At 37.0% G+C, this 22088-nt stretch overlaps 2 protein-coding genes and 1 long non-coding RNA gene across 7 annotated transcripts; 1 reads left to right on the top strand and 2 right to left on the bottom strand.

Moving 5' to 3' along the window:
• Positions 1–290: 290 nt before the first annotated feature.
• On the bottom strand, positions 291–8864 carry LOC101742879 (uncharacterized). 4 transcript variants are annotated; one of them, XR_002430389.3, is made up of 3 exons: positions 6056–6520; positions 1610–2785; positions 291–1229 (listed from the first exon to the last, which is right to left on the bottom strand). XR_002430389.3 is itself a non-coding variant. In XM_038011852.2 (2 exons), the coding sequence occupies exons 1-2, from the start codon at positions 8745–8747 to the stop codon at positions 2291–2293; spliced, it is 516 nt and encodes a 171-aa protein (XP_037867780.1). In that variant the 5' UTR covers positions 8748–8864; the 3' UTR covers positions 291–2290. The 4 variants fall into 4 exon arrangements, 2 of the variants coding, with proteins under 2 accessions (XP_037867780.1, XP_004925289.2); XR_002430390.3 differs by having other exon boundaries at positions 291–1157; XM_038011852.2 differs by lacking the exon at positions 6056–6520 and adding an exon at positions 8727–8864 and having other exon boundaries at positions 291–2785.
• On the top strand, positions 8180–22068 carry Plin (lipid storage droplet 2-like). 2 transcript variants are annotated; one of them, XM_012689610.4, is made up of 6 exons: positions 8180–8680; positions 9329–9455; positions 10420–10652; positions 17969–18164; positions 19429–19557; positions 21258–22068. In XM_012689610.4, exons 2-6 carry the CDS (start codon positions 9329–9331, stop codon positions 21491–21493), a joined length of 921 nt encoding a protein of 306 aa, XP_012545064.1. In that variant the 5' UTR covers positions 8180–8680; the 3' UTR covers positions 21494–22068.
• Positions 10935–12187, bottom strand: LOC134199029 (uncharacterized). The gene is made up of 2 exons (XR_009973348.1): positions 12098–12187; positions 10935–11642 (listed from the first exon to the last, which is right to left on the bottom strand). It is a non-coding gene; the product is annotated as an uncharacterized LOC134199029 (long non-coding RNA).
• Positions 22069–22088: the final 20 nt, after the last annotated feature.

Raw genomic sequence — 22088 nt, 5'->3', positions numbered from 1 at the left:
CCATCTCAGTGTATTCAAAAGTGTCCGCTGAAAGTGAGAAAATTAAGGTGGCGCCACAGTAGCAAGTGGAAAGATGTAAAAATAGCGCCATTAACTACCACACTTCCATTCAGCTTACTTTATTCTGTTTAAAACTGAATAATCCATTCCACTTCCTATACTAGTGCTATTTCGGTGAGTCCTCCAACAATGACTTGCTGCTTAGAGGTGGACATTTTTTCAATTTATCCCCTATATAAGATGTTGCCCCTTCCCTCCATAATCCTGTGGTTTCAAATCAAACGATAATAAACTTGAGAAATTTTTATTAAACATTCTTGTTTTGTTGGACTATGTTATTTTTCCCATTAATAATTTTGAGCAACTATGTATTGTTCGCGACGGTTACGGATAAACTCCGTGCGTTTTTTTTCCGCGTTCTAAGGCAGGGGAGAGTATATAGTCCAAATATCAGGAGCATTGAGAAACACCGATGTACCGCTAATTGGCATGATTAAGAATCATTTAATTTTTCATTGTCACCGGCAGAAAGCTTGTCACTAGTGAAGAGTCAAGTTGCCTTCCGCGGCCATTCATGCGATGCCTTGATCTAGTGAATTATTTCGACATTCATCAAAACTATTTCATGGTAAATAAAATTATCCACACATAATATCCACGAGTACTCTTATAGTAATAACTTATTTACCTATTTTAGGCACTTCTTACTTATCGTAACTAACATTTTTTTATAAATATAGGTAATAAATAAGCAACAGGTTTCCAATTGTTTAACAAACAAATTAAAATGAACTCTTTAGTTACATTAAAAAAATATAAGTATATGTATATATTAAAATCATTGCACTTACAGTTCGTATTTTATACAATCTTTACAGTCCAAATAAATTTATGTTAAAATTACATTAAACATGACGTTTGTGTACCATATCTCATACATTTGTAAGCCAGAAATGATTCATTATGTGAAAAAAAAAAGATATAACGCACGTAGAATTGTGTTACTGTAGGGTTTAGATTTTAGATCTCTCATACTTGGCTAGGTGGTGCGATGACCTCCGCACGGTGGCCGGCAAGAAGTGGATGAGGAGAGCCGCAGACCGTGCTCAGTGGTGTGGATTGGGAGAGGCCTATGTCCAGCAGTGGACGTCTGTGGGCTGTTGATGATGATGATGATGATGATACGCCTCTTACGATATGAGTCTCATACGACAGACCCATTAAAATTCCTTCAATTTTAATTTTAATATTATTATTGGGTATGCAAATTTTCAAATAAAATTTAGACAAAATAAGTGTAATATTTAACAAAGCTGTATCAAAAACATTAACGTTGTACAATTCAAAAAATATTTGGGTTGCAGAAGTGTGCAGTTTAAAACAAGCGAGATTAAATGGTAAAAGTACCTACTTTAACTATTTAAAAACTTAATCACTTAAAATCATACGTTTTTACGGACACTACGTATACAGAGAACACTCTATTCCTCGAATCTAAATTCTGCTAATTACGAGTACGATTGCCATAAGTTTATAAGAACTCGTGCAAACAAAAAAATAAATGTTTTGCGAGCACTACTCATAAAGATAAAATTAAAAAAGCACAAACCCATTGTTTTCTAGGCAAGGGTATCGCGATTCGCATTCCGGGTACACCATCAGACCAGCTCAATGCCACCACCATATTATTTATCTCATCCGACATTTGTTTTTACGAACTAAATGAGCAGATGAAAGCAAGTAATAAGTTTACTACCCACTTAATATTGTAGGAATCGAATAAGGAATACAATTCGAAAATTCCCAATTAGATCGTGTGGTCTTCGGTGGATCGCTATTCCGATCCGGTAGTGGATTCTACGAAGCACTACTCTTAGTAGAGCCAGTGTTAGATTGAGCTCAAATTGAACCCGCGGGCTCGCCTACCCGTCCGCGCGTAGCTGGAAATAGCCTCTTAGGTTATAAGCGAATAAGTAGGAAAAAAAACATGTATTGTTAAACCAAAAAGCATGACTACTCCGCGGCAGAAATAAGCATGAAGATGGCAGCTACCTGTGGGGCTCACATTTAATGATTTTGTAACAGTTCGAGCTTCGGTTTCGATAAAAACTAAAAAGGTCTGTCCGAATCCGTCACAATGGCTTAGCTCAACCCTAGCTTCGATTATGAACAACCTTAAATAATGTAGCCAATTATCTCAAACGACCTGTCTGAGACGTATCGATCTATTTCACATATTTCTAGTTTAAAAATCACAGTCATTTAGCCATTGAAACAAAATATATTTGTATTACGTCTGCTGCAGTCCTTGCATGTGATTTTGGTAAGGCGTATTCTCATCTTCGAACTGTTGTCCGTTTTCCTGGGTCACAATGAAGATCGGGGATTTAATCTTCCTCGGTACTGGCGAAGTTGAAGCCGTGTAACTCCGTTGCGTGCCACCGGTCTGCATTCTCGCCCTGAACATTATATTGTCTATTTCGTGCATGGCCACGTCTCGTTGATGTTCGTCTAATTTCCGTAGCTTCTTAGCGAGCAGTCGCCCGTAGAGTTCACATTCGTCTGATTCCCGTTTCTGAGCCGCAACGTTCTTCAAATACGTTACAGCATCGTCCATTTGTTTCTTTGCGTATTTCAATTCGGTATTGTCGAAGTTCTTCGTTTTCGAATTGTTTACTTGAACCGTTTGTTTGTTGGATTTCTTGTCGGTCGGGTTCGCGGTCCGCGGCGTGCTCGCTTCGGACAGTAACGTTTGAGTGTTGAATTGATTGTCATTAGTATAGAACTGAAACGATCGGATAATTATTTATTACAGGTGGTAGGACCTCTTGTGAGTCCGCCCGGGTAGGTACCACCACCCTGCCTATTTCTGCCGTGAAGCAGTAATGCCTTTCGGTTTGAAGGGTGGGGCAGCCGTTGTGACTATACTTGAGATCTTAGAACTTATATCTCAAGGTGGGTGGCACATTTACGTTGTAGATGTCTATGGGCTCTAGTAACCACTTAATACCAGGTGGGCTGTGAGCTCGTCCACCCCTCTAAGCAATAAAAAAAATTAAAAAAATAATAATTAAAACTTTACATTAATTTACAACTTAGGCGCCAAAAATAATTATTGTACAATGTTTCAACTCATACAGACTCAAGCTACTAAGTAGGTAGTAATTTTAACTAAGAAAACATTTTCCACAAGACGTAGTAAAAGCTCTTTATTCCCTTTTTTTTTCCTACCTAAGCTGATAGCCTTGAGCAGCTATTTCAGCGTAACCTTAACTAGTAGGTGAGCTCACGGGGCTCAAACCTGACGACGTTGCTAACACGAACCCTGGCAAGAGCAGTGCTTCGCAGAATCTACCACCGGATCGGAAACGCGACCCACTGAGAAGATCCGGCGAGAAACTCAGTGGGCTGTGTCTGTGGGTTAATTTACGATGACCGGTGCTTGAGGTACCTAAAAGCACCGTTAGTGGATCGGGAGGATTCGAAATGACGTGTGTTGAGTGACATCGACTGCTTACCATTCTGTCCGCAGGATCGGAAATATCTTTATTCCGTAAATATGCTACAAATACAGAAACCGTAGATACGTTCCCCATACGGGATATACATACCTACTTTATGTATTTAGTATTAAGGTTGGTTTCATTCTGTCTATTTAGGCATAGTTGTAATGAGGTCTATTTTACGTTTTTATTAGTCCATTTGACGACGCGTTTACAAGGGATATATCGGTTGGATATCTACATATTGTAATCCTTTTTATCAATGTGTATGTGTATGGATCGCATTTTTTAATTCGCGCACGAAGGAAGCGCGAATCGGGAGCTTTTACTGTACACGAACGACATTTAATTATATTTATTGTGTAGCTTTGTAAACAAGCTCGGGTTTGGGTTCATAACCATGAATGTTTCTGTCTCGAAGCCAGTGCTCCAGTTTGAAGAATGAATCAATCGCTATGTTATACAATTGATACTTTGACTTCATATTTGAGGGATGAAAGGCTATTTAGTTTAAGCGACATTTTCGCAACTTTACAGGGGAGCCATTTAAAATTTGGAAAAAAATATCACAACAAAAAAAAACTTCTTTAACTATTTGAATGGTGTAACATATTTGAAGTTTAATTGAATATGCAATTTCGAAAAGGGCACCTCTCTGAAAATGTAAAATGTTCAGGAAATGAAAAAAACTTATTATTTTCTAAAGCAGTGTAAAATTTAAAATATTAGCTTTTGAGATATATTTTACTGTTAATTAGCAACTGAAAATTACTGGAATTATTATAAAACGGGTGTAGGTAAGCCTCAAAACTACATGTATATAAAAAAACGTATTTTACAAAATATGCGACATGTGCCCTTTTCGAAATTGCATATTCAATTAAAAACGTCGATGCTAATACCAAATAAAACGGTCCTCTAACGGTAAATTTCGCGTATTAAGCGAAATGTCGCTTAAAACAAATTGCCTTTCATCCCTCGATGTGTTGATGTTCATGGTCTCCGGCAACCTTTTACTCCAGGTAGGCCGAGAGCTTTTCCACTTAACAACGCAACTAAATACAATCAAAACTTATAGGGTATTTGCAGCTGACCTACTTGTAATCATTAAAATCGACATGAAAGCTCCATCTTATAATTAATTAAAAGAGAAAAGTGTAAATTGAATACGTAAAAAATAATAATCTAAATTACAAACTTTAACTTGCATATGCTATCGGTTTAATGGGAAATGTATGGGAGATAAAATTAATCGACGGCAAATTTAATTTTGTATTACAAAGTTAAAAAAAAGAGATTCACTCCGCTAATGGTAGAATATCTGTTTTTATGTAGAATATAAGTACATCATAAATAATATATATCATAAAGATACACGGTTCGACATCATGTCTTAAAATGTGACGCGTGTGAAGATATTATCTATAAAATATGCAATAATAAAAAAATAAAGTTTTGTAGGCATTTCGCAACATTACGTAGTTTTTCGATTCAAAATAATTCGAAATCGTCATGGCCTAAAGGTTAAGACGCTCGGTGACATCATATCGAGCGATGCGAGTGTGCCAGTGTTCGAATCCCGCAGGCAGATACCAATTTTTCTAATGAAATAGGTAATTAACAAATGTTTACGATTGACTTCCATGGTAAAGGAATAGCATCGTTTAATAAAAAATCAAACCCACAATAAATATAATTTACGAAATCGCTGGTAATCTTGTAAGCCGACGCGGATGAATACCACCATACTATCCTGAAGCAGGAATCAAAAGACTTACAACTGACGCGGACGTCTCAACATGGATGCCGTATTTACGTTTTGGATGTATATGGGCTCCGGTAACCATTTAACACCAAGTGGGCCGCAAGATCGTTCACCTAACATTTGGTTAGCCAAGCTTATAAAGGCATTAAATATATACTCAATTGCGCCACAACACATTTTAACATTATGTATGTTCATCAAAATTTAATGTTTTACAGTAAACGAAGTGACACACATTGAATAAATAGCAGAAAGAAAATTATATTCGTTATGCCTTGTCGTTTTCGAAAATAAATATCATAATTTGTACATACTTTTGCCAGTGCATATTTTTTTACGATAAATTGCCCAATTTAAAAAATATATTATTAAAAGTAAAAAATTGCCAAGGGTTTTAAAGTTTATGAATAAAATTCAAAGTAACTTAATGGCGAAAGCTTGCAATACAGACAAATAATAGTGTTTGATTGTACAATGTGCAGCAAGATGTAGGTATACTAATATGTATACAAAGGCGTATAGGTTTCAATTTGTTCTCTACATAGCAACATTACGTATAATGTTTCGACATATTTTCGGAAAAGAACATGGCTTGAGTTTCATGTGGCTTTTTCAGTGGTGAAACTATATTGCGTATCAATGGTTAATCAGAATTTAAAATTACCTGTCAAGGCCTACTCAAATTAAAAAATTCTTTGATTTTATACCCAAAATTCCCAATACCAATATTATTGGAACTTGATCCAATGTGAACCGGCACTATTGGGACTAATCCCCAATGGCTTACCTCATGTTCCAATTGGTTGGTGTTGTCACATTCATATTTCCCGCCAAGAAAGCTTTCCATTATCGGATAAGCAAACCAAGTCGTACTGTATCCATCTTGCGATTTTAATTTTCTTTTTAAATGCATTCTAAAGGAAGTCATCAGCGATTCCTTCTTTTTTTTAAGATCGACGACCGAGCAATGAATGCTTAAAGATGATTGTATTCTGAGCCAGGCATTGTTATTTTCGATTCTATTTTTGTGCTGTGGATGTTTTGGATCCCATAGGTGCTGTTCCCTTCGATACAGTTCCAAAAATTCCAGCACTAAATCATTGCTCCACGACATTCTTTGAAATTTGCTAATAAATACAATAATTTTTCTCACTAACCAATCAGACAGCGTAACAAGTCCAATGTTTGTATATGACTATTTGTGTAGGTGTTGGCACTGTTGGCCTCGTTCCACAAATCAATGTTTGGGTTGGTATATTTGGCGACCAACCAAATCGATTTAGTTGGCCGTGCGTACCACTACGCTACGCTCGATTATTCGCTGTCACTGGCCTGCACTTCGGCTCAATTTCTTTTTCATTTGCCAAACATGAAACTCATTGGCTATCATTGTTACATATTGTTACGTGTTTATAAGTTTGTATCTAAGCTTTGTGAAAAACCTTTCTTTGGAGAGTAATTATATTTCAATCCTTAAATTTAGATTGAAACATAATAAAATCGCCTAACTAATACATATAGCACACCAAATTCAATAGGAAGAAAATTATCCCGTAAACAAAGGCAGAGCAAAACTGGCGCCATCTCGTTCTAAAAAAATCTTTAATTAGAGTGTGTTGAATTCTGATAATCTGATCTATTTAATACGACAAACGTTCAAATCGCATATGTGATGAATTTCTAAGCGATTCAAATTTTATTTATCTTTCGTAAGTAAACGAAAAACTTTTGTGGCAATGAAGTTTAATTATTACATCGTTCCAATATTTACTACTTCTAACTTTAGGTTTTATTCAATGACATTGTCCATTGATAACATTTTATTGTTTATCGATATTTATTTAAAGTAGAATATGAGGTTCATGTGTACATATAACAGTGTTTGTTGTTATCTCACGTATCTTGTTTTGGAACCCATAGGACAAGAGATTTTCATTAAATAATCCCGACCTATTAGATAAAATAGAATTCAGTCAGAGCTCTATTCATGGTTCTACAAGACAAAGACTTATCAGTTAACAAACTATACGATACGAACTGGGCAGCGGCTGGGCTCTGCTCCTGGCATTGCTAAATGGCTTGGCTCCATGGCCGACAGCTAACAAACTATACGATATGAACTGGGCAGCGGCTGGGCTCTGCTCCTGGCATTGCTGAATGGCTTGGCTCCATGGCCGACAGCTAACAAACTATACGATATGAACTGGGCAGCGGCTGGGATCTGCTCCTGGCATTGCTGAATGACTTGGCTCCATGGCCGACGGTAACCACTCACTTTCAGGTGGGCCATTTTTTTTTTATTGCTTAGATGGGTGGACGAGCTCACAGCCCACCTGGTGTTAAGTGGTTACTGGAGCCCATAGACATCCACAATGTAAATGCGCCACCCACCTTGAAATATAAGTTCTAAGGTCTCAGTATAGTTACAGCGGCTGCCCCACCCTTCACACCGAAACGCATTACTGCTTCACGGCAGAAATAGGCAGGGCGGTGATACCCACCCGCGTGGACTCACAAAAGGTCCTACCACCAGTAATTACGCAAATTATAATTTTGCGGGTTTGATTTTTATTACACGATGTTATTCCTTCACCGTGGAAGTCAATCGTGAACATTCGTTGAGTCCGTATTTCATTAGAAAAAATGGTACCCGCCTGAGATTCTAACATCGGTGCATCGTTTAACACGAGTGCACCGGACGTCTTATCCGTTAGGCCACGACGACTTAGAATGTGTAAAGTGTATCCGTTAGGCCATGTGCTCGTCTGCCTACAAGGGCAATAAAAAAAAACTTAAACGAACAACTATACAGTGACATGGTAGGACTATTTTCACTGTTGCATTTGGGTTACCCTATAAATATTAAAAAATAATACTCGTATGTACTTGTATTTACATACGCAACATTTCATTCAAAGAAGTAATTTGTGGTGCAATTAAACTTGTCTTGTTGTTTACAATAACAAGGACCATACCAGATATTTTGAAAGCCCTTCACTATTATCTAAATTGTTAAATACTATAGTCAATAATTTACATAATTATGTAAAATAAACAAACTTTAAAAGGCAGCAACTAGTTGTAAAAAAATATTTTTAGAAATCGACTAATTTCTAAACCAGCAATGAAAGAATAAATTTATGTTAGTCTATTAAAATTATCGTGATGTTGTTTCACAGCATTAATGTGTTGTGTTTGGATTTTGTCTGTGTGTGAGACAGTGCATTTTAACATCATTTCGTTTTATTTCGTCAGTGAACAAAGTCCAATATCTGAAATTACTCATCAACTACTATTTAAATAACTAAGCAAATCACATCACATATATCAGTAGTGACAATATAGTTTCTTGTTAAATTCAAAAGTTAAGATTTTAATAGTTTTTTTTGAGGACGTAAACCGGGTCTCGGAAGTAAGTCGCAAATTATAATCTAATTATAATAAAATATCAAATCTACCTTCGGTGTAAAATAATGCATTTCCACTTTTTAATTCTTTCAAAATATTACTTCGGTAAAAACGTAACTGTACCGGCATAACTATTACCGTCGAAGTAGGTAGGTCCGGTCCGCCTTTGATTTTACTTTGTTTACAACCAGGTATGTACAGTGCCTGCAGAGAAATTTCTAGATTGACCCTATGTAAACAATTTTGAAATACCCTCTTTTATATTTTATTAAAAACTAAAAATAATGTGTACTGTAAAACTACAATTAAAAACAGAAATTGTGAAAACATAATTATGATGAAAATTGTAAAATATAAATATGCTTCTCTTTTTTTTAAGTTTCAGAACAGAATGTCTGGTTCTATTCGTCTTCATTATCAGAGCGAAGCATTTGCTTCAATTAGAATTAAAAATTTTACTTTATATTTTAAACCTCTAAAATACTCCTACCTACACATTTGTATATTTGAACATAACTGTACTAGGAAGTTTAAAAAGAAAATAAAATATTTGACTATTTAGTAAAATTGTTACCTTTTACAGCATTTCATTCTAACAATAACGATAAACACGATCAGCAATTATAAATTCGATTTTTTTTGTTTCACTAAGATGGCGACAGAAGTAAGCTCAGCTCCCACAACATTGCCACAGCTCCAATCTGTGCAGAAGGCAATGGCTATCCCTACCGTTGAAGCTGCTGTTGGGCAGGTCGGAGCAATTTATTCAAAAGTCAAAGGTTTGTCAAACTCTGTTTAAGAAAAACAAGAGAGCTTCTTTGCATCAATTAGACCCATTGCTGCATGTCAAAGTATCTGTCAATAGAAAAACGAAAGTACCTAGTTAGGTAGAAAAAAGAAATTCTTGATAAAAATATTTATGAAGTCCATAAAAGTCAATGTTTAAAATAATTTGTTGTATTAAATTATACTTATAGCATCATTAATAAATTATAATAATAACATTTTGATGAGATTACAAATTAGTATTTATTTAAAAGTAAAATATTTGGTTATTTAAAATTTTTGTTTTATGCAGCACTCCTTCCTGTCTCTCGTCTCTACTCATGATTTTGTCTGAATACCAGTCACATAAAGTATATATATTTTATACAAGCTTTAGATTTATCTGGTATCTATTTGAAACATTTTATTTTAGAAAAATTTCAACTACCCACCATCTCGATATTAACATCAGACGGCAATGACTCGAAACTTGATGTATTATAAGAAAACATATTAATAGACATTGTAAAAATACTTCAATTATTTACGACAATTGATAACTAATCAATAATAAAGAACAAAATGAAATGTTCAGAAGAATTCAGTTCCTTTAGATTTTTCCACTATTAAAAAACAGATACAAGAGTGTTTGTAAAGTGTAATAAAATAAATCATTGTAGTTTTTTTTATCTGAAGGAGCATTAATTAAACAATATGGCAACCTGCATATGAAATATAAGTCAAGGAATCTTTGTAATGAATAACATGATGGGGTCTAGTTGCATCATGTTTTGTTTTCATTCATTAGATTGCCACCTTAAAAGTGGGTAAAAATTTTAACCTTGAATATGTGTGGTCACATTTGCAACATTCACATTAAAAATCTAGGTATTGAACAACCTGATCTCCTTTAAACTACTTGTTCTTCTCTCTGCCTATGTAAGCTAACAAGAAACTTAAGAATGTAATTAATCCTAGGTGCCCACTCACTTCTCGAATGGGCTCTATCGACCGCTGAAGCTGGAGTAGTTCTTGCTGCAACCACTGCCGCGCCGTATGTGTCAGCTCCTCTCGCTGTCGGCGACGCCAAGGTTGCTGCAGCCATTGATCATCTCGAACGCAGAGTGCCACTTGTCACGGAACAACCTAAAGTCATAGTGGAGACTACCAAACAAGCTGTGCTATCGAAAATATCCCCTCACGTGAACAAGGTAAGTTATTTTATTCCAGGGCGAGGCCTATTTTTGAAGAGCTTACAGGTTCGTAGGACTTTAAATTAATTTCTTAATTGACGATCTGTTGTCAGTTACTTTGTTCGCTATTACAGACTGAAAAATATTTCATTGGCTATATTAGAAGTGTCTAAAGCAACAAGATATTATAAACGTTTTTAACTTAAAACATTTAAAATTTATATATCATGTTCTAAACCAAAGAATGAATTGGGAATTTTATGAGACTATAGATTATTATTTTTAAGGAAAATTTATAGGTCCATAGATTTCATTTAATCCAACAAAATGTTATTAAATTATTCATGCAATCATTATACATATTTTACATTTCATTATATTTATTTTTTCATTAAATTTAGTCAGTGACTTGTCTGTGCTCCTGTCATTGCCGATGTCTACATGCTTGTGGATTGTGCATACTTACAAAGGAAAAAAATAAATAAAGCTAATTTGGCTATATGATTAACATATTACCAACGTTGCATTCACAATCTGGTGTAGAAAAAATTGTTGTATTTTCAGTTATAATGCCCTATTATGAAATATGTTGTAAAAATTTGTCGGTGACTGATCAGCTATTTTTCGGGTAGATACCATTGTTATGCTTATTTCTGCCGCCAATCTATAACTGTTCTACTGTGAAAACTGGTACAGGCGATATAAAATACAATCGCCCATGTCTTCTTCATGTCTTCAAGTTTGGTGGCTGTATTCACCACCACTGCACACCAATTCGGCCGTGGCCTCTTTCATCGGTCTAAGCAATACAAAATCAGTAATTTCCAAAACCAACATACAATTCGAACATCCATGGAGCTCATACCAGCCAATACCGTATCGTGAACATCTTTTATATTATGTTTAACAATTACTAGTTAGGTATTGCCTCTGTAACAATAGAGAATTCTCCTCCAATCGTGCTCCTCACGTCTTCCATCCATAATTTTCGGCCTCACGATTTTGTGCCTTAATAGAGAATAAAAAGAATCACTTTCAATATAACTATGTTTGTAATGTAGTCTAAAGGTTAAGACGTCCGGTGCGTTCGTATCTAGCGATGCAACGGTGTTAATACAATACGTACTTAACAAATGTTCACGATTGACTTCCACGGTGAAGGAATAACATTGTGTAATAAAAACCCGCAAAGTTATAATTTGCGTAATTACTGGTGGTAGGACTTTTTGTGAGTCCGCACGGATAGGTACCACCACCCTGCCTATTTCTGCCGTGAAGCAGTAATGCGTTTCGGTTTAAAGGGTGGGGCAGCCGTTGTAACCATACTGAAACCTTAGAACTTATATCTCAAGGTGGGTGGCACATTTACGTTGTAGATGTCTATGGGCTCCATTAACCACTTAACACCAGGTGGCCAGGTCTGAGCTCGTCCACCCAACTAAGCAATAAAAAAAGTGCATTACTGGGTTCAGAAAAAGCAATCTCTTATCAGCTCCTCGGTGGCGAAGCTGCCTGTCCATTGAGTGCTGAAGTCTTAAATTGCAAGAGCCTCTAGAAAAAAAAAAACTGCATTTTAGTTTTCATTTAGTTTAGTTTTCGCATTTTAGACTTATTTCGTATTCAATTAAGGGTTATTCGATAATGATGGTTCGAACTACACACGCGGTGACCGTGTGATCATTGGAAACCGGATTCTCTCGTTATCTGGTGTCACATGTTCCGTAGGGTATCCGTGAATAAATAAACATTCAGTTCATAAATATACATTCCTTGTGAATCAACTTTAGGTAATTGAACAGATCCGGCCCTATTATGTCTGTTATGCCGGATTATGTCTATATATCTCGGTTATGCACTTTTATCTTAACACTGATTTATGTATTATTTATTTATCTTTGGATAACTGTTTTAACTTCTCTAAAATAACCTCGACCTAGATAGAATTGCTGGTTTTTTCAAATTTGAAGCGAGTTTTCGTGTTAAATTTGAATTTTACGTTGTCACTATAAATGATTTCTTTAGATTATCAATTCTTAAGTTTGCCTTTATTATTTTAGACGCCCTGGTTGTTGACACATTCACTTCGATGTTACATCTTCAATCAGTGTGCTTAGTGCGAGTTTCTTAATTTTTCGATCGCGTAAAAGTTAACAAAATTTGTATACAGTTGGAATAGCGCCCCTACGGAAGCTGTTCCAAAAGTTGCACTAAGCACAGAGGTACATAAAGTACATATCTTTAACACAAACTTTAGTTTTATTTGGAAATTATTGAAACATGTTATTTTATAAAAAAATCATCTACCCACCCATCTTGATATTAATATCGTTTTATTTGATTAAATTACTATCATGTAACAATGCCAACAGGCGTTATCGTCGGTACTTTTTCTCTTATATCTGGGTTCAATTTATTGGACTGGTTAATGATTGTACCCCGGGACTTGGTTTGATTGTTAAAGATATTTAGGATTCCCGGTGTACTACCTAATTATTTTCGCTGCGCATGCGTAAGTTTTTAGCATAAGGCACAGTAATAGGTTGACGCCAGGGCTGTGGGAAGTGTATTATTATCATTTACCTACTGAAATAAACTATTATTGGTTACTCCGAAAGAATTTGCAAAATGCCAATAAACAATTTAAATAGAATGATACGCCACCAGCCGCAAAATTTTAAAACGCATGTTCAATTTACGAAGAGCTTTAAGGATAAGTAGAAAATGTTTTTCAACTCATCATCACCCCACGCGGTGCATTGCAGCATATAGTATTGCTACAAGAGAGAAAGAGATAGAATAATGTCACCAACCTGTCCGGGGTGAATGAATTAATAATGATACTAATGAAAGCCCTTCGACCAATTCAATAATAACTTTCTAAGTTCACAAGTTAGCGCGTCAAACGTAAAAGTATATTTCGAATGTTACTTTACGTAATAAAGTCATTTAATTTTATGAATTTAAATTAATAGCGTTTCCTCTTGTGATATATAATAAAACGGAAAAAATATACCGTTTACATAACCGTATATCGCGTAATACATAATTGAAATAAGTACATAATAGCCACGGAAAAAGATAAGTGAAAGTTTGTACTAGATCGGTCTCAATGTGTGTCTATGTAACGATGTGTAGATAAAGACATAAGTGGAATAACGCTTTTGTGTAACTCAATGATATCACGTGTTATGTCGCAGGTTGAAGGTTAAGGCGCGTAAAATATTTTTCTAATATTCTGTCTGATACTGCGCGCGCAACGGGAACAATAATATTCGGTATTTTGCATTCCATTTGCCTGCGCAGTTTTGAATAATAAAAACCTAACTATAATTAGGTTTCGCATTTTTTCCCCTACCTAATCATTCGTAGCCTAAGGGGTTATTCCAAATACGCGCGTTCCGGTAGGTGAGCTCACGGGCTCAACCTGAGAGAATTGCTAACACTATATTATCACGTGTTATGTCGCAGGTTGAAGGTTAAGGCGCGTAAAGTATTTTTCTAATATTCTGTCCGATACTGCGCGGGCAACGGGAACAATAATACTCTGTATTTTTATTACATTTGCCTTCGCAGCTTTGGATAATAAAAACCTAACTATAATTAGGTTTCGCATTTTTCCCCCTACCTAATCATTCGTAGCCTAAGGGGTTATTCCAAATACGCGCGTTCCGGTAGGTGAGCTCACGGGCTCAACCTGAGAGAATTGCTAACACTATATCACGTGTTATGTCGCAGGTTGAAGGTTAAGGCGCGTAAAGTATTTTTCTAATATTCTGTCCGATACTGCGCGGGCAACGGGAACAATAATACTCTGTATTTATATTCCATTTGCCTGCCCAGTTTTGAATAATAAAAACCTAACTATAATTGAATATGCAATTTCGAAAATGTCACATGTCGCATATTTTGTCAAATACGTTTTTTCACATACATGTAGTTTTGAGGCTTACCTACACCCATTTTATAATAATTCCAGTAATTTTCAATTGCTAATTAACACTAAAATATATCTCAAAAGTTAATATTTTAAATTTCACACTGCTTTAGAAAATAATCAATTTTTTTTCATTTCCTTAACATTTTACATTTTCAGAGATGTGCCCTTTTCGAAATTGCATATTCAATTAGGTTTCGTATTTTTTTCCCTACCTAATCGTTGATAGCCTAAGGGGCTATTCCAAATACGCGTAGCCTAAGGGGTTATTCCAAATACGCGCGTTCCGGTGGGCGAGCTCACGGGCTCAACCTGAGAGAATTGCTAACACTAGCCCTATCAAGAGCAGTGCGTCGCTGAATCTACTACCGGATCGGAATAGTGACTCACTAAAAAGATCCGGCTAGAAAATCATTGGGTACGACGCACGTATGACATGTTTTCATAACGATACGTTTTAATCAGACATGATGAAATATTCGTATTTAAGGGCCACGCAATTGAAAAGTAGCTTAGCTCCGAAATTACGATAAGGACGACTTAGGAGACGATAAGGAGACTTATCAAATTTAGTAATTTTATTCGTCGTGACAATGTTTAACTGATAAGAAAAATCCTTGGCACGATAAGACGTTAGTGTCTTTGAACGCTGAGCCGGATCGTTGTGTTTTTTCACGCGTTTCATTATACTATATAAAGTATTATACAGCATGACTTAGTGCAATGACCCCTGCACAAAGTTAATGCAATTAATTTTACCGTAGATTTTTTTTCTTTTTTTATTGCCTTTGTAGGCAGACGAGCATACGGCCCACCTGATGGTGAGTGGTTACCGTCGCCCATGGACTTCAGCAATGCCAAGGGCAGAGCCAAGCCGCTGCCTACCGCTAAAAACCGCTATTTTATTTATTGTGTACCAACATGCTTTAAATTAGCACAAAAGATTTCAAGTAGCATAATATACATAATATGTACATTGATCTGACAATAAATGCTAACACAATTACAGGTACCTTCAGCATGCCATGGTAAAACAAATGGTTCATTGTATGGTTCTAGAAAAAAAAAAATATAATAAGATAATTTAACATTATTACACCGTACTACATTTAGAATATGTAAATAGTGCCACCCTCATTTAATCTCTTGATTGTCGTAAAATACGACTATGTATGACCGGATAATAGGCAGTTTTTTTCCCTACGTATGCTGATAGCCTTGAAAGGCTATATCAGCGTTGCCCTATCGTGTAGGTGAGCTCTCGGGGCTCAAACCGGAGGTGTTGCTAACACTGCCCCTAACAAGAGCAGTGCTTCGCATAATCTACCACCAGATCGGTACCGCAACCCACTGAGAAGATCCAGCGAGAAACTCAGTGAGTTAAATGGGCAGTGGTGTACTGTGATTGTAACTGGCATGCATGAGTGGTAATGCACATTGTAGATCCACAATGGTACCTGTTTGAAATCCTTAGTCGTTATACTATAGAATTTAGTTTTCGACCTCAAGTGAACCACGGCAATCACTGGTTTGTGACCAATGATAATGACACTTTACACGGACGCACTTTTTTTTTTAAGTTTACGTAAAAGCGAAACAAGTGTTCTTTGTTTCAATAATGCTACACGAAAAACTCAAGTCTTGACTTTTGGACTATTCGAGAAGTTCGCAATCGCAAATGTTAGGTTTTTTTTAAGGATACGCATATTTCTTTTGATTGAGTGAATGTTATATGTGCGATTGGAATTTCAACATCATGCCTGATGGTCATGGTCTCCACCATGCGTCATACCTATAGTGGAGACAAAGGAGAAGACTCCAGAAACTATGTCCGGTATATATACATTGTGTTGGCTTATTGCTCAGAGGCTTAACACGATGAACTCAAACCGTAATTTAAACTAAAACGTTAATTAAACTTTTTTTTTAATTATAATTATGTTTTAAATTATTTAAATATAGCTACGTTGAATTGTTATCGTAATTTCAGAATGTGCTGGAAACGTTGATAGTGCGTATAATTTTTTTATTATTATCATCGAATTCAGCCAGCTTTGACTAATGATATATTCTATTTTATTTTTCTAAATGATAAACAAATAATTTACTTAGTATTTATTCTAAAATGAGTCTTCGAAAATATAAATGGAATATATTACTTTCACGGATGAGAGACGGGTAGATAGTCTAGGACAGTGGCTCTCAACCCCTGCTATACGACACATTTAATTTTGCTTTTTGTTTGTGTTGCTTCAATCGTGAACAAGCAATGATAAGCAAATAATTTACTTAGTATTCTAAAATGGGTCTTCGAAAATATAAATGGATTTTTACTGTCACGGATGTCAGACGGGTAGATAGTCTAGGACAGTGGCTCTCAACCGCGGCTATACGACACCATGGTGTGTCGCAAGATTTTTACAAACACAATATTTTTATCTAAGATGACCCGGGGCAGTTGCATCTGCACCCGAACATTGGTTCGTTCGTAGCAGCGGGAGTTGAATGTGGTAATCTGTGTAGCTGTCTACATGATTTGGAGAAATATTCTCACAATAATTGACAAGGTCCGCCCCGCCTATTTCTACCGTGAAGCATTAAGGGTGGGGCAGCCGTTGTAACTATACTGAGACCTTAGAACTTATATCTCAAGGTGGGTGGCGCATTTACGTTGTAAATGTCCATGGGCTAAGCAATAAAAAAAAAGTCGCTTAGCCAAGAACACTGCGCGAGTCAAATTGACTTAAAAACTAAGTGACTAAGCAGAAACAAAAATATCGTTTATGATTCTGTTTATAATATAGTATGATGCTTCGTCATATATCTGAAGAAACTCTTGAAGAATTTTAGAATATTGTTTAAAAATTTGACGCGAAGCGACTAGTCCGATAAAGTTGGGGTGCTATGATAAAATGTTCCTTATTTAATGAATGTAAAAGTCTGTCGTAGTCGTGGCCTAAAGGAAAAGACGTCCGGTGCATTTGTGTCTAGCTATGCACCGGTGTTCGAATCCCGCAGGCAAGTACAATTTTTTCTAATGAAATACGTACTTAATAAATATCCACGATTGACTTCCACGATGAAGGAATAACATCGTATAATAAAAATCAAAACCGCAAAATTATAATTTGCGTAATTACTGGTGCTAGGGTAGGTATCACCCACCCTGCCTATTTCTGTCGTGAAGCAGTAATGCGTTTCAGTTTGAAGGACGGGGCAGCCGTTGTACTACACTAAGACCTTAGAAGTCATATCTCAAGGTAGGTGGCGGCATTTACGTTATAGATGTCTATGGGCTCTGGTAAAACATCAGGTGGGCCGTTCACCCAGCTATGCAATAAAAAACTGCAGGTTGGATCACTTCATAAAATAGAAGAATAATTTGTTTCTTTATATCGAGCAGGTGTACGGAGCCCGCGCGGTCGCCGAGCAACGGGTCAAGTCTTTGAAGGAGCTCTCGTGGGCCAAAGCGAACGCGCTGCTCTCCACCGCCTACGGGCAGAAGGCGATGCACGGGGTGGACTACGGAGCTACCTATGCTATGCAGCTTTTGGACCACTATCTACCGCCGGTTGGGGCTCAGGAGGAACCAGGATGTAAGCCCCTATAGCTGATTTCAATACATTTAGCAGTTTTTTTGGCAATACTTTTTCGAAGTTTTAAAGCGGACCTCTCATATTTGTCCAGCCCAGTCCAGTCCAATCGGCCCAGCTAATGTTAAGGCTTCTATTGTTGCATTAATGAGAAGGTCGTATATATCCTATAAATCGGATAGCAAGACCATTGCGCGCTTATCTGCGTGCAATATACAAACTCATAGTTTCTCGCCGGATCTTCTCAGTGGGTCGCGATTTCGATCCCGCGGTAGATTCAGCGAAGCATCGCTCTTGCTAGGAGTGGTGTTAGGAAAGTCACTCGGGCTGAACCCTACGACCTCACCCACCAGTCAAGGTGAAGCTAGAATAGCCCATCTAGGCGACTGGCTGATAGATAGGCTAAAATATACAAACAATATTTACTTTTCCCTACCTATGCTGATAGCCTTGAGAGGCTATTTCAGCTTCGCCTTGACGTGTAGGTGAGCTCACGAAGCTCAAACCGGGAGTGTTGCTAACACTGGCCCTAGCAAGAGTCGTGCTTCGCAGAATCTACCACCGGATCGTAAACGCGACCCACTGAGAAGATCCGGCGAGAAACTCTGGGCTGTGTCTGTGGATTAATTTACTCGTCGAGCCCTTCGTCGTAAGCGAGGGGTTCGGCGAGGACGATGACCGGAATATATACTGTGTTGCGCACAAGCGCAGCGTTAGGCGTCCCCCTGTCCTATTGGACCGATGACTTGCGGTGATATACTGGAGGAGATTGGATATGGAAAGCAGAGAACCGTTCATTGTGGCGGACTATGGAAGAGGTCTACATCCAGCAGTGGAGAGATACAGGATGATTTACTGTGTAACTCTAATGATATTACACTCTTAGAAATTTGATCGGACTCCCATATCAGTCCATCCTATAATTATGACCTGAAGTTGATATCACTTAAATTCATTCTGCCTATTTCGCAGCGACGGGTCATGGAGGTTCATGTATGTCTAAGGAATTAAATGTATTCACTTTTTTTTATTGCTTAGATGATTGGACGAACTCACAGCCCACCTGGTGTTAAATGGTTACTGGAGCCCATAGACATTTACAACGTAAATGCGCTACCCCCACCCTTCAAACCGAAACGCATTACTGCTTCACGGCAGAAATAGGCGTGGTGGTGGTACCTACCCGTGCGGACTCACAAGAGATCTTACCACTAGTAATTAGGCCCGAGGATAAAGAATGTTAAAATATTTCGATTGGTTCTTCTAGCCGAGATAACGCCAGCCAACAACGACCCCGCTCTCCACACTGTTCAGACCGTGGGAAGGCTCAGCTCGGTGGCGGCGCGCCGGGTCTGGGCCAACCTCGCCTACAAGATCAACGAACTCAGAAACTCGGGTTTGTATCATCCAGCGGCTTCGTCGCGTGATTTTAGGATAGAATCAAATTTTATTAAGCAATAATTGACTTTTCGAAATGCTTTCATTATTAGCCTAGGTATGTTAACGTATTTTTTTATTTATTGCTCAGGTGAATGGACGAGCTCACGGCCCACCCGATGTTAAGTGGTTACCGGAGTTTATAGACATGTACAAATGCAGCCAACTACATTGAGATATGAGTTTTAAGACTTCAGTTTTAACAGTACAACCAAGGCCATGAAACAGTGATACTTTAAGACGAATATTATTTCTGTATAGAAACTAGCGACATCTTGTAGCGGATGCCCCTAAACTTATATGTTGTTAAAGTTAAGGCATTTAATTATTGTATAGCTAAACACACAAAATAACTGAATTAATAAATCATACAAGTCTTTATTTGTTATAGACAAATTGATTAAATTTTATCAATTTGTGATTTCTGAAAATTTACATTCCTTCATTAAAAATAAAATATAAGATAGGTAATATGTTGCTGTCATCTACAGGAGCAATCAGAAACTAATCGAAGCGAAGCCATCTAGTGGCCGACGCTCGTAAACATTTTTGTTGAGTGCTTGAGTTGCTTATCGATAGCTAATTTATGTGTATTATCCATGAGTACAACGGCTGCTCCACCCTTCAAACCGAAACGCAAAAATTGCTTCACGGCAGAAATAGGCACCTACCTACCTAGAAGGAAAGAGGTTAGGTGGTACCTACCCGTCCACCCACAATACGTCCTACCACCAGTAATATATGTATGTTGACGTTATCATGTTAACGTATGTATGTTGAACGACATTGTCACTGACTTTGAGACGTCCAATTAACTTGATAATTTGCACACGCAATAAGGATCGATTAGATTAGGCAATAATTTTATTACTTCGCTATAATATTTTCGATAGGCAACGGCTTGGCTCTGCCCCTGGCATTGCTGAAGTCCATGGGCGACGGTAACCACTCACCATCTGGTGGGGCCGTATACCCATCTGACTTCCAGGGCAATAAAATATATATTACCTGAACAGTATGACAACGAAAAAATTTTATTTTTACTTAAATTTGGGTTCGCTATTCAATCTACATACCGACGCTTGAAAGGCAAACATGACTAAGCGACAATGCGTGAACTTTACAGTAGACTAAAGTTGAAATACCTGAAAAAAAATCTATTTTAACGTATCTAGCTGTAGGATTGAAATTATTTTAATAGACCTAGAAATATATATTTTTTTTGCGCATCGAATATGCTTATTGCCTATCATTTATGTACAAAGCAGTTATTGTCGCTTAGTCACGTTTGCCTTTCAAGCGTCGGTATTATTTACGGCGATAATTAATTAAACGAGCGCCCAAATTTGCTCGCGAGATTTACGTTTAAGCTGTTATTCCCCAATCGCATAAACTATACCGCCTATTTCTGCCGTGAAGCAGTAATGCGTTTCGGTTTGAAGGTTGGGGCAGCCGTTGTAACTATACTCGAGACCTTAGAACTTATATCTCAAGGTGAGTGGCGCATTTACGTTGTAGGTGTCTATGGGCTCCAGTAACCACTTAACACCAGGTGGGCTGTGAGCTCGTCCAACCATCTAAGCAATAAAAATAAAAGAAACTAATACTTTAAAAAAATAACAGGTTTCACTATATTTTGTAACGTGCATTGTTAAGCAGGTATAGAGCTGGACGTGCGTCGATACGTAACCGCGTTACTGGCGGCCCTGCATCTCGCCAACGTCACCAGCCTCCAGCAGCAGCAGCAGGCCGACCGGGAGGAAAGAGGGGCGCAGAGGAAGGCGGAACCCTCCCGCCCCTCCCCCGAGCACAACAGCCCCCAGCACTCGGCGTCGACCACCTCCAACGAGGTCAAAACGACCCCGGAGTCGAAATCCGTGGATCCTTCTAATTAATAATCTAACACATATCGTCTTCTCGCATTAAAACTGTACAATCTCAAAACTTAATAATTTTACAGGAGAGTGTTTTAAAGGTTTAAAACATGTGATATTTTTAATATTAATCATCTTTGCAACATTTATTTTTTATTTTGTACCGGTTACATTTTCTGTCTTTTAAAGTAAGATAAAATTATGTATTAATTTTGTTATTAGTAGTCAAAACATTGGTAAACTAAAAAAAACTAAAAACTAAAACTGAACTACGCTCTTTTTTGACAATATTTATTAGAAAAATACTGATGATACCAAAAATTTCGAATATTTTTGGAAATTTTACAATTTTAATGCGAAAAGACGGATATGTTTTGTATTAAGTGTCTCGCCACAATGAAGGTATACCTAGTTGTACCAGCATTGTTTTGGCTCTAGCTTGTAAGTTTCTTATCAAAAGACTGTCTTATTGAGTCTTATAAATAATGTCTTTTTTTTTTAAATTTAATATATGGCTTTTACTATACGATATTATAATGGATATTTTTGTACGAATTTTCTAATTCAAGTATATTAAAAATTTCTTACAAATGAAACTAGTTTTCTTTTCAATATT

This window comes from Bombyx mori, chromosome 6 (assembly GCF_030269925.1).
Source record: "Bombyx mori chromosome 6, ASM3026992v2".
Classification (NCBI taxonomy): domain Eukaryota; kingdom Metazoa; phylum Arthropoda; class Insecta; order Lepidoptera; family Bombycidae; genus Bombyx; species Bombyx mori.
The sequence above is the reverse complement of the archived record's forward strand: the minus strand, read 5'-3'. Positions and strand labels throughout refer to the sequence as shown.

Bases quoted from the DNA above. Each gene is read 5' to 3' on its own strand.
- LOC101742879 (XM_004925232.4), bottom strand. From the start codon at position 6,382: ATGTCGTGGAGCAATGATTTAGTGCTGGAATTTTTGGAACTGTATCGA. The intron at 2,786-6,055 runs GTAAGCCATTGG...CGATCGTTTCAG, and splicing joins CCAACCAATTGGAACATGAG to TTCTATACTAATGACAATCA.
- Plin (XM_012689610.4), top strand. From the start codon at position 9,329: ATGGCGACAGAAGTAAGCTCAGCTCCCACAACATTGCCACAGCTCCAA. The intron at 10,653-17,968 runs GTAAGTTATTTT...CTTTATATCGAG, and splicing joins TATCCCCTCACGTGAACAAG to CAGGTGTACGGAGCCCGCGC. The intron at 18,165-19,428 runs GTAAGCCCCTAT...TGGTTCTTCTAG, and splicing joins GGCTCAGGAGGAACCAGGAT to CCGAGATAACGCCAGCCAAC.